Here is an 11,236-nt window from a genome sequence, read left to right on the forward strand (position 1 = left end):
TCAGTATTTTGCCAAAATAATAAAAAGAAATAAAAAAAGATAAATCCAGTATTTATATTCTGATGACCTAAAATAAAATTCTCAAAAGAGAATTAATCTTTTGGTAAAATAAATAAATGAAAAAGTAAAGAAAATTATCTTCTTTACTTCTTTATTTTTTTTTTTACCTATTATTATTATTATTCAGTCAGTTTGGTCCCTCTCGCATCCATCGTGGACATCTTTTTTTCATCATCGCACAAAAATATAACAAACCTTCCCAACTCCGATCGACTTTATCATCATCTCTCCTTCTCTTCTCCGGCGAAATCTCTAAACTCTCTGCCGCGAAAATCACAGTTTTTCAAGACAAGTATGACACTAACGAATCTAATGGTGATCCTCCATTACTGAAAGCTTCTAATTTCCCCGTTTATCGAATTTTAAAGGTCAGTAACTCAATCTGAGCTTTTCCCTCAAAATCGAAAAGGTTCCGGAACTAATTTTTTCAACAAATTGAATTCTCCAGTAGCGGATTGTGCGGTAGTTAGTTTAGGTTGAAGAAGGATGACAACAACTGGGTCTAATTCTAATCACAACAACCACCATGAGGATGGTTCCGGTAGAAGCAACAACAACAATAATAATAACAATAACCCTAGTACTAGGTCTTGGGGCACGGCGGTTTCTGGTCAATCTGTGTCTACTAGTGGCAGTATGGGCTCTCCTTCGAGCCGGAGTGAGCAGACGACCACCGTGGCTACATCTGCTAGCGACAGTACTTTTCTACGCTTGAACAATTTGGATATTCAAGGTGATGATGCTGGCTCCCAAGGAGCTTCTGGGTATGTTTAAAACCACCTCAATTCTGTGATTTTGTTTAAAGGTTTTTTTTTTTTTATGGGTTTATTGTGGTGGTTGGGTTTAGCGATTTAGGGTTTCATTCTATTGCAAATGGCTGCTTTTATGAGCTTATTACCTTGTGAATGTTTTGTTTGGCATAGGCGTTGCATAGTCAATATATGAAACTTGACCAGTAGATGTGTAAGCATGATGTGTGGATCATACCTTTTACGAGCTTGAATTTTGACTTTCCTGATACATTCTATTGCTTGAAGTTTGTCTAAAATCTTATACAAATCTGCCTATTGGAATATAAATATCTCCACAGTATCCTTGTTGGGGCAATAGGCCACTGTCTTTGTGCCTAATTTTTTAGTGGAAATTGTTACATGTCTTCTGTATAGTTTAGTTTGATCATTAAGCTATTAACAGTGGTAAGAAGAAAAAGAGGGGACAGCGTGCGATTGGTCCAGATAAGAATGGAAGAGGGCTACGTCAATTTAGCATGAAAGGTCTTATCTCTTTCTCTGCCTCTTTTCTGCTTCCGTTTACATTTAACTGATCTTTTTGTTGTTCTTCCGGCTTCCTCTCAGTCTGTGAAAAGGTAGAAAGCAAAGGAAGGACAACTTACAATGAGGTACTGTAGTTTCCTTTAAACAGAAAGCTTCACTATATGTCTTCCTTACAAGATATGTTCACTTCCGTTTACATTCTCTCATGGAACTGATTTCTTGTGCTTATACATTTTTCACATAGTGGAATATCAAATTTGTCTCATGAGAAGTATTGCAAAACGTGTAGCTCTGCAATATGGTATCTAACAGGTTTAAGTACTTTCAGGTTGCGGACGAGCTTGTTGCTGAATATGCACTCCCAAGTAACGATGGAACATCCCCAGACCAGGTACGCATTTCTTCTATAGTTTATAACTTGAACATGTGCGATACTTGCTGTAAACTCTGGTAAAAAGTATATAATGTGAAAACGTTTTACCAGCAACAGTATGATGAGAAGAACATAAGACGAAGAGTATATGATGCTTTAAACGTCCTCATGGCTATGGATATAATATCCAAGGATAAAAAAGAGATTCAGTGGAGAGGTCTTCCTCGGACAAGCTTAAGTGACATTGAAGAATTAAAGGTTTCAACCATATATTCTGTCTGCCCATGTTCCAAAGCTCGTTTAGAGAATGTTCCTGAATCTGATTTCATTTTGTTTTTTGTTTGCAGAGCGAACGACTCTCACTTAGGAACAGGATTGAGAAGAAAATCGCATATTCCCAAGAACTGGAAGAACAAGTAATGGACAGCATAAAACCTCTGGGCCTATATGATTGATCTTATTGTTACTTTTATCATAGATTCTTACATGGTCCTTCTTTCTTCTCTGTATGTCTGAAAGTACGTAGGCCTTCAGAATCTGATACAGAGAAATGAGCACTTGTATAGCTCAGGAAATGCTCCCAGTGGCGGTGTTGCTCTTCCTTTTATCCTTGTCCAGGTAACTTGAATCCACAAGCAAACTTAAGAACTTGAAAAAACGCCTTCTTTTCATCGTAGTATCTGTTCCTTTATCGTCTGATTGTTGTTGTTTTTTCTCTGCACCAGACTCGTCCTCATGCAACAGTAGAAGTGGAAATATCAGAAGATATGCAGCTCGTGCATTTTGATTTCAACACGTAAAAATCAAACACCAAATTTGATCTCTTTTCAGCTAAATTTCTCTATTATGTCGATTACTGACACTGTGAATTTCACTATTTGCAGCACTCCATTCGAGCTCCATGACGACAATTTTGTCCTCAAGACTATGAAGTTTTGCGATCAACCGTCGCAGCAACCAAACGGTCACAACAACAACCAGATTTCTTCTCACAATTATGCGCTGGAAAACTCTAACGAAGGCCCTAGCTCTGGTTCAGCGATGCAGCTGGAAGTGTACCAGCCTCATCTTCAACCGCAACAACATGAGCTGCATTCTCAGCCACAAATCATTCCTACGCCTGAGACTAACGAAGTAGCTTCCGCTGCTGATACTGCTCCAGTGATATCAACGTCTCACCCAGGGACAATGAACTCTAGCATGAAGGCCGAGAATTGAAACACTTACGAAGGCCATTTGTACACTTATCTGTAAAAGTAAAACTGTAAAGTAGTCTTGGAAAAACTACCTGGTTCTTTTGACGAATAGCCGGTTTAGCGGTAAATTTGTACCGGTGGTTTCTGTATTAGTAATACAGAATCTAAGATTCCTTCTCGGGTTTAGCGATTTTAAGAATCTTTTGCCATAGGAAAAAAAAACACTTGTACTTTGTATGGAAATCGCAAAATCGGAATAGTTTTGGTTTGGGTCAAACCGAAACCCGGTTATGGTTTAAGTTATCTTAACCGTATAGAAATGGTGAGAATTAATTTAAGTTATCTTAACGGTATTTGTAAAACCGAAATCAATTCATATGATTAATGAGAAATAGTGTTCGAATCTCTCACACTCAGTCGTCATCTTAATAAATAAATGAAAGTGGGAACTTCACAGAGGGTTGAGCAAGTCCGGCCATGGCGACGATTACTCATATCCCTTTCTCTATCTCCTTCCCATCCTTGGAATTTCGGAAACCGTTGCTCTATTATCATCGTCGTAATCAGCAACCTCAACTTTGTGTTTCGTACCTGAATTCCACGAAGAAACATAGTTTTGTCTGTTTCGCTTGTTCCATCAAACCACCCAGGTTCGAATTTTTCTCCTTTGTTTTTTTTTTTTTTGTTTTTGGTCTTTGCTTCGATCTGTGAATAAAAATTAGACGTACATAGGGCGTCAATTTTTGGATTGTGGTTTGAATTGGATCGAGTGTTTTGCAGAGTTCGTAAGAGAGTGAAGAGCAATGAGGAGCTTCGGAGTGAGATTATGGAGTTCGTTGCTTTGGCTGGGATTCCTGAAGGTCACGTGCCGTCCATGAAGGAGCTTTCGGCACATGGAAGGTTTCAAATTCGAAATTTGTAGTTTTTGTGTTATAAAATTTTAAGCAGTCAGTAATGTTGAGAGTTGTGTGTGTCGTTTACTCTTTAAAAGTCTTCTGATTTTAGGGATTGCTTCTGAAAACTCTTGATTTTTTAATTTAGTTTTGGTTGTGTGAACATTTTCTTTTTGCTAGAGTTGATCTTGCCAACATTGTCCGACGAAGGGGATACAAGTTTATCAAGGAACTTCTTGCAAATTCTGATATTGAAGAAGAAGACTGTAAAGAGCTAGTCTCTGAGCAAAACGCCAACTTGGAAACAAGTGCAAGTCCCATTTCTTTGGAAGATTCGATAAAAGGTCAACACATAATTTAATAAGAGTACAAATATGTAAGATTTGTTATTGTGAGATAATCTGATATTTTTTATCTGATGTAGAAGGTCAGGGCGAAGGAGCACTGGATGTGGTTGATGGAAGAATGCCTCTTGATCATGAAAAAAATAGTTTTGATGCGAATGATGTTGTCATAAATTCAAGTACCGAGGCTGAAGAACACGGAAGTTTGAGTATAGATGAATCGCCATTGGCTGGAGTTTTAAGCATGCAAAACTCCTTTTCTAACTTGGCTGACACTGATCATTCGGGAGATATTACAGAAAACCGTTTGAAGATTGAGAGTGTGGAGCTCAACAATAGAAGTGCTACTGAAAACTCATCTTATGAAGCTTCAATATCTGCAAACCATTCCCCAGTTTTAGATGATACTTCAAGCAGCTGTCCAGACATAGAAGCTGACAATGTTTTGACGACAGAGGATAAGGAGGTGAATGATGTGGAAAAAGATACCTATGATCACTACACCAGTCCTACCTATGATCATTATACCAGTCCTACCTATACTCATTACACTAGTCCAGGTCTCAGTAACATCAAACATGTTGACATTGCTACTGAATCCTCGTCTGCTTTGACCTCGGAGAACACCATGTCAAGTGCAGAGAATTTTCAGAATCAGCAGATTGATGATGTGGCTGGAAATCGTTCTGGTAGTGCCGATGATAGTTTAGTTGAGTATGAGGACAAGGATTGGATGTTAGGATTTTCTTCTCCCACTTCAAGCATAGAAGAAAAAACAATCAGATTTATTCAGAACGGATACTTGGATACAGTTGATGGTATGTTCGATCTCCTGAAGCCTATACTTTATTTTTAAATTGTCTTAATTTCAAGTATATATGATGTCATGCCGTATCGATATCTTCATTATTCATGCATATTTCTGTAGTAAAACTTTACATCCGTGGTGAAATAGTTAATTGATAGTTGGAATCTGTTTCAGATGAAGAAATTGACATACCTAATGAAAGCTATCCTGAAACTGAAGAAAGTGCAGAGACAACCAAAGGTGCTGAGTTCATAGGAGACAGTCGTGGTGGCCAGAGAAGTATGAGCACTCCACCAAATGGAACTGCCCTAGCATTGGAGGAGTTTACTGATGCTACAGAAGTTAATAGCTCTGACAGGTAAGTCTAACCATGAAGGTCAAGTCTGTTACTCTTGATCATTATTTGCATTTTATAAGTGATCCTGGATATTAAATCCAAGCTTAAGACATTCGGTGTATCTCAAGAAAGTGGTATTTTTTTCAATATTTATTGCATTAAAAGAACATTATATTGTTAGTTGATTATTGGAAGCCACACCAAGCTTTTATATCATTAAAAACTGAGTAATGCATAAACCAGTCTTGACTGAAAAGCCTGGATTAGGTATCCTAGGAGTTTGACTCGTGTACATTTCGCATGGTCCACTTCAACATCTCTGACCTTTAAATTTTCATTTGATAGGATTAGTGATCAGAGAGATGGGAGTGCTGACATGGATACGGATCCACATGATGAGGTCTTGAATTATCCTGCTCACTGAACTCTCTCAGATTTGATCTTAAGTCATTAGTCTTTAACTCTATGTTTCGTATCCATGCTCATAGAACCTTGTTCTGAAATGATACAGACCAGGAAACGGGAAAATCAGGTTGAAATTACTCGGCTGAGGTTCATGCTGGTACATTGATTGCTTTCTCTCAATATGTGGACCCGATAAAGTGATTTTTGCTTACTAACTTTGTTGGTAATCTATTGCATGGCTAGAATCAAAAAGAGCTGGAGCTGTCAAGGTTGAAGGAGCAGATTGAAAAGGAAAAGGTAAGCTACTACTCTCCAGCAACATATTGTACATAGGTATATCCATTAACGAAAATGCACATGAATTGGTGGATTCCGTACATCTGATTATACTTGGATGATACTCTCTTTGATAATTTATCTAGTCTCATGCAAAGCCTGATACTTGTTTGTGTTCCTAATCTCCAATTTCCTGGGTTCAGCTTTCTCTTTCAGTTCTCCAAAGACGGGCTGAAACAGAGATCCAAAAGGCCCAAATGCTTATCTCAGAGAAGGAAGTTGAATTACAAGAAGCTGAGGAAAGTCTTTCAGGATTGCAAGAGGTAGCTTAATTTTGCTTCATAGTTATCGTTTTGTCATGGTCCCATTTCAAACTACTATCAAGTATCAATACAATCTTAGAGCCAGATCCATGATTGCACGCACTCTCACCACTGAAAGCCGCATTATTAAAGTGATTTTTTTTCTTCAGATTATGATTGAATATTGCGGAGATGGTAATGTTGTGGAAGTGACTGGTAGCTTCAATGGGTGGCAACACCGAGTGGGAATGGAACTACAAGCATCCAAGTCAATCGGGTTAGTATTGGTCCTGACACTCTCTGCTTCCATCGAATATTTTTCTTTTGATGATGAACATGTGAAAGACTCATTTAGCATTCGGGTAATGTTTGCTTGCATAAATATGCCTTCTAACTGCAATCGTCATCTGTTGAATTTAGCTTCGACCTGTTTGATATTTTTTCAGGAAACAGAAATGCTGGTCGACATTACTGTGGTTATATCCCGGTACATATGAGATAAAGTTCATTGTGGACGGGCAATGGATAACAGATCCTCAAAAAGATTCGGTTACAAGAGGACACATCACAAACAACATTCTCAAAGTAGAGAGCTGATGATTTCTTGCTTTTACTGTTTTCTCGAGTTGAATTCATTCCGCATGAGCGGTGTGGGCTTCAACAGGTGAAAGGAGCAGAGCAAATCGTTTCAAAGTTTTGTTAGCCTCTTCAGTTATCGTTTCAAAGTTTTGTTTTATTTCAAAGTCTTTGCTTTTTCTTCTTAGGGCTTTAGGTGGTAGTAGACTCTGTACAAAATTGTAATTTCAGGTAAATGATTAAAATAATACAACACTTATGTCGTTCAAGTTCCTTTAGAATGCAACACAAGCATCATATGCTTAAACCGTTCAAGACAATGCGTAAAAGCAGAACCCTTATGGGTTACTTTCCCTACAAATTTCGTTATTTAAGTTGATAACAGATAGGACATTGAATTTTTAAGGTTTTAATAATTATGTTTTTGCCACAATAACTGCTTCAGTTTCCTTAAATTGTCAGATTCTGATCCTACCATCTCCAGTTACTTCCTCTCAGGTTCTGTGACCGGTACATAGAAGCCACTCAAGTGGACCATTTGAAGCTGCCTCTCATGCTCGACCAGTACTCAAACTTGTGTCTATTTGATTTCTACGAACGCATCTTTCTTAAATTTCTTGCATAGTGCCTGTGCAGCTAAGTCAATCCGTGCATTATCCTGTAAAACAGAATCTTGTGAGCCTCGAAAAATGAGGAAAGAAATGAAACCAGACCTTGTTGTTTCGTACCTTTCCCTTTAAGCAGATGATGATAGGGCCTTCTCTAGATTTCCGGTAACAGCCTGAGAAGAAGATTGCGGTTTAAGACTTTGGATGCTCCTTACAGTTAGATAATATTAGACAGGTCAAAGATTTAATACCAAGATATATGTCTGGGAATTCGAGACCAAGTTTGGACAGAGGTTCTGCAACTTCAACCTGCATTTTGTTGATAGTCAAATCCATAATCAGTTCAAGGCAAGCCACAGATCTATCAACAACTATGAGTCTTGGTTCATACAATGATGATTGCATGAAAAAGTGGCAAATGTTTGTTTAATCAGTTGAAAGCAAGCCATGGCGAGAGAAAAACATACATCTGTTAAAGATGTCATCAAGCGCCTTGACGAATACTCTATGAGTGAAGAACCTCCACCCAATTTAGTAAGTTCTGTCAGACATTCCCACTCTTCCTCGAGCTCCTTAGTGTTTGTAGCAGCAAGAACAATCACATTGCGGCACTTGATCTACACAGATAGACCGGAGAGCAAATGGGTAAGAGAATAATGCTGAAACATTTTAACTTTCAATGTAGTTCTGAAACCACATACCAATGGCACTGAAAGCTTTTCATGATGTAGAAGTTCAGTAATTCCTTCTGGTAACTGAGCCATCTGAAATGAGAAGAAATCAACTACATTGAATAACCCCACCCCACATATACACAGAAATGATTCTGATGCTGTAAAGTTTGAGCTTATCTTGTCTGAAGATAGATATGTAGATCTATAAAAACTTTTATGCTCAAGAACGAACTCACCTCATTCCTGTCACCTGTGCACTGCTCGCTTATAAGATGCCTAAGGTATTCCTCAAACTCTTCATCAGGTGCCTGAATAAACGGCATTATGAGCCTCTCAAATTAGAATTGAGTGGTGATTGTTTTTCTCAATGAGATGCTAAGGCACATATCTTAACCATGAAAGAGATACGTACCAGGCGAACTCCAAATGCCTTGGCAACACCACCCAAAGTAACATCTGAATGCAACGGACCAACTCCTCCATATATAAATACCTTCATAAGCATCAATCAAAGGAAAACTGTCAGTCACATCATCCACAACAAAATCTCTCTTTAATTTTGATATTTGATATTTATAATCATCTGTTTAAAGTACTTACCATATCACTCGTAGACCTTTGGCGGTCAACTTCCTCCGATACAGAATCTATCTAATTAAAGAAACACAGTGAAGATATAACAGAGATTAATAAGCCGATTGGCGAAATATTTACATTGTCTGATTAACATGCTGTATGGGTGAAAACTGATGACAATGAGTAACACTCACTCACATCATTCCGAAGGATAGTGGTTTGTTGCACCGACCAACCGACAGAAGTCAACTTCTTACACAACGACAATCCTAGTTGATCCTCAACAGTGCCAGACCTGAGCTATGGAACAGATAAATGGGTCGGAAGAACTTCATTGCACCTAGTAGATAAGTAACCAAGCAGGACCCTTTTCGACAAGTGGTTGGCCTAAGTCTAATGTCACTGATTGATATATATATCTAGCATACTATTCTCTAATTATATACAAAATTTCAAGAACAGAGCCTGATAGTAAGAATTAATGACTTACAGAATCTCATCGCCGACAGCAATTACTGAGGCCAAAAGCACCTCGTGTTTCTGTGATTCGGTGTCTATGTCATTCTTGAGTGAAGCATTTTTCTTGACTCTCCCAGCCCTTTCTAATCTCCCATCAGAAAGCAAATAAGCAGGTTTGAATTTTTCTTTACTGCTAGTGTCGTTAACAGACAATAATGAGTTGGGAACAGTATCATGAACACTCCCAATTGATGTATATCTGCATATTCATAAAAGAAACACAATCTAAGACGTATCGGTCAAGAATGAAAAATCTTGTTAAAGTGAATCTATGGAGAGGACTTTTACCCCTGGTCATAAAGACTGCAATACTTGACCTTGCAAGTTAGGAGAAATGCCCAAACATCTCTGCACAAGAAAAGTTAGAAAATCAGAATAAAGATCAAATGAGAATAAGAGATCACAGCACTGTAAATTTGCTTTAATTTTCCAATTTCCAAAGACTTTATTTGGGTTACACTGTCATATTAAGGCTGTACCAATTACAGTGACCACCAAAGTTGATATAGTTTATTAGACTTTATCATGCGTAAGAAGATATGATTACGGAGAAAGAAGATACCTGTACGACCAATCCAATATAGGATTCACCCTCATAAAGGGTGGCCATCCAGGTGAACTAGGAGAGAATTGTTCTTGACCAACCTGATAAAATTCGGTGAGAAGTAATAAATCACAACGATCACATTTTTTCACTAACTTTTACAAAATATTTGTATCTGAATCTTGAGATTAAAGATTTGAAGTGAAGCTAACCGCAGTAGGATCACCAATTCGGACGCCAAGGAAAATAGCTCTGATAGGGTTAGCCTTTAGTAATGCCTCTAACCCGGATTTGAAATCCTGGCGAATGATATCAAGTTGCAGATTGTAACTGCCCATATAGAATAAGATAATTAGCTAACCGCAGAAAGAATATCATTCTGGGAGCAGACACCGTTTGGCAATCTTACCCGAACTACTAGAATGCTATCATCTTCAGTTAGACATATAAATACGAGAAAGAAAAATGAACGCAGAGGAACAGTACTTTTCTTACGTTTGAGCTGCATCATATGTAAATGCATTAATTTCAGTGAAGGCAGAAGGGCTCTCAAAATATATGGTCCGGACTGGAAAACTTGATAGACCTCCATTAGAAAAACTCTGCTCTTTCATATGCAAAAAGTAGCCAGCTCTAAGAAGATGCAACAGTACCTAAAACCATGATGAGACACATTATTATTACTTAGGAAAAAGAGAGGGAGAAAAGAAGAAAATATCCAAAAAGGAGATTATCGGAAGGGAACAGTTGTAACTTACAGTGGAGTCTTTTCCTCCATTGAAACTAAAGGCGACCTCTTCAATACTGCAGAAGTAGACAAGCTCAATATTTTCAGGAATCAGTAAAGTAAAATGCATTTCCTAACTGCACAATATACACTTTACATACAACCACAATGTAATATCTGGACAGCATACAAAAACATTGAACATGACAAGCGCACGACAAACAAGAAATGAATAGAAAGCATCTTTAATTTCTTAACTGTACAAAACATTACACGTTATTGAATTCGATTGACAACACTTATAATTGATCTTGCCACCAATAAGACACCAAGAAGGGTGTAGCAGCCAAGTCTAGTGAACTTGTAGGGGAAAACAAATGTCAAATTATCTTCAGTTTTTCCTTTAACAAATGTGACAAAACCCATGGATCTTGACGACTCTTTTCATGAAAAGATCCTCACATGTCAAATCTCTCAACGTTCAACTTCTAAGCTGTATCTTTCTAAAAATTGTTAACTTTTTTAATCAGATATTCAAAGTTAAATCTTAAATCTCCAGCAAGAAACAAAAAAAAAATGAATCTAGAGATCGAGAATTTTATCAAGTAAGAGGGAAACCAAATGAAGTAAAAAGAGTAAAATAAATGAGAGAGAGGGGGGGACTGACGAGTAAAGAGCAAGAGCTCGTTTAATGACGAAAATGGCGTTATTGTACTTGGTCTTCAACCTCTTATCATCGCTTTC

General features: G+C 37.8%; 3 protein-coding genes across 6 annotated transcripts; 2 read left to right on the plus strand and 1 right to left on the minus strand.

Moving 5' to 3' along the window:
* On the plus strand, positions 208–3,123 carry LOC104708789 (transcription factor-like protein DPB). 2 transcript variants are annotated; one of them, XM_010453918.1, is made up of 10 exons: positions 208–428; positions 509–824; positions 1,255–1,334; positions 1,416–1,459; positions 1,663–1,725; positions 1,819–1,965; positions 2,055–2,123; positions 2,227–2,325; positions 2,433–2,503; positions 2,592–3,123. In XM_010453918.1, the coding sequence occupies exons 2-10, from the start codon at positions 547–549 to the stop codon at positions 2,923–2,925; spliced, it is 1,185 nt and encodes a 394-aa protein (XP_010452220.1). In that variant the 5' UTR covers positions 208–428; positions 509–546; the 3' UTR covers positions 2,926–3,123. The 2 variants fall into 2 exon arrangements, with proteins under 2 accessions (XP_010452220.1, XP_010452221.1); XM_010453919.1 differs by having other exon boundaries at positions 1,825–1,965.
* Positions 3,308–7,107, plus strand: LOC104734364. 3 transcript variants are annotated; one of them, XM_010453920.2, is made up of 11 exons: positions 3,308–3,553; positions 3,684–3,803; positions 3,977–4,140; positions 4,221–4,958; positions 5,123–5,306; positions 5,631–5,685; positions 5,797–5,847; positions 5,934–5,987; positions 6,170–6,289; positions 6,439–6,545; positions 6,715–7,107. In XM_010453920.2, the coding sequence occupies exons 1-11, from the start codon at positions 3,381–3,383 to the stop codon at positions 6,863–6,865; spliced, it is 1,917 nt and encodes a 638-aa protein (XP_010452222.1). In that variant the 5' UTR covers positions 3,308–3,380; the 3' UTR covers positions 6,866–7,107. The 3 variants fall into 3 exon arrangements, with proteins under 3 accessions (XP_010452222.1, XP_010452224.1, XP_010452223.1); XM_010453922.2 differs by having other exon boundaries at positions 5,168–5,306; XM_010453921.2 differs by having other exon boundaries at positions 4,224–4,958.
* LOC104737812 (FAD synthase-like) lies at positions 7,084–11,230 on the minus strand. Its single transcript, XM_010458075.2, has 16 exons — positions 11,160–11,230; positions 10,524–10,569; positions 10,261–10,418; positions 9,978–10,095; positions 9,784–9,866; positions 9,510–9,569; positions 9,193–9,420; positions 8,901–8,997; positions 8,727–8,777; positions 8,539–8,619; positions 8,363–8,434; positions 8,154–8,216; positions 7,920–8,069; positions 7,704–7,761; positions 7,573–7,625; positions 7,084–7,502 (listed from the first exon to the last, which is right to left on the minus strand). The coding sequence occupies exons 3-16, from the start codon at positions 10,377–10,379 to the stop codon at positions 7,425–7,427; spliced, it is 1,311 nt and encodes a 436-aa protein (XP_010456377.2). The 5' UTR covers positions 10,380–10,418; positions 10,524–10,569; positions 11,160–11,230; the 3' UTR covers positions 7,084–7,424.

This window comes from Camelina sativa, chromosome 13, assembly GCF_000633955.1.
Source record: "Camelina sativa cultivar DH55 chromosome 13, Cs, whole genome shotgun sequence".
In the NCBI taxonomy this organism is placed as follows: Eukaryota; Viridiplantae; Streptophyta; class Magnoliopsida; order Brassicales; family Brassicaceae; genus Camelina; species Camelina sativa.

What these genes read in the sequence shown, in the direction of transcription:
- LOC104708789 (XM_010453918.1), top strand. Translation starts at nt 547, where the DNA reads ATGACAACAACTGGGTCTAATTCTAATCACAACAACCACCATGAGGAT. An exon ending in GTGACATTGAAGAATTAAAG is followed by an intron (nt 1,966 to 2,054) that starts GTTTCAACCATA and finishes TTTTGTTTGCAG; the next exon opens with AGCGAACGACTCTCACTTAG. An exon ending in GTGCATTTTGATTTCAACAC is followed by an intron (nt 2,504 to 2,591) that starts GTAAAAATCAAA and finishes CACTATTTGCAG; the next exon opens with CACTCCATTCGAGCTCCATG.
- LOC104734364 (XM_010453920.2), top strand. Translation starts at nt 3,381, where the DNA reads ATGGCGACGATTACTCATATCCCTTTCTCTATCTCCTTCCCATCCTTG. An exon ending in GAAGTTAATAGCTCTGACAG is followed by an intron (nt 5,307 to 5,630) that starts GTAAGTCTAACC and finishes TTCATTTGATAG; the next exon opens with GATTAGTGATCAGAGAGATG. An exon ending in GTCTTTCAGGATTGCAAGAG is followed by an intron (nt 6,290 to 6,438) that starts GTAGCTTAATTT and finishes TTTTTTCTTCAG; the next exon opens with ATTATGATTGAATATTGCGG.
- LOC104737812 (XM_010458075.2), bottom strand. Translation starts at nt 10,379, where the DNA reads ATGAAAGAGCAGAGTTTTTCTAATGGAGGTCTATCAAGTTTTCCAGTC. An exon ending in GCTGTCGGCGATGAGATTCT is followed by an intron (nt 8,998 to 9,192) that starts GTAAGTCATTAA and finishes TCCATAGCTCAG; the next exon opens with GTCTGGCACTGTTGAGGATC. An exon ending in TGATGACATCTTTAACAGAT is followed by an intron (nt 7,762 to 7,919) that starts GTATGTTTTTCT and finishes AACAAAATGCAG; the next exon opens with GTTGAAGTTGCAGAACCTCT.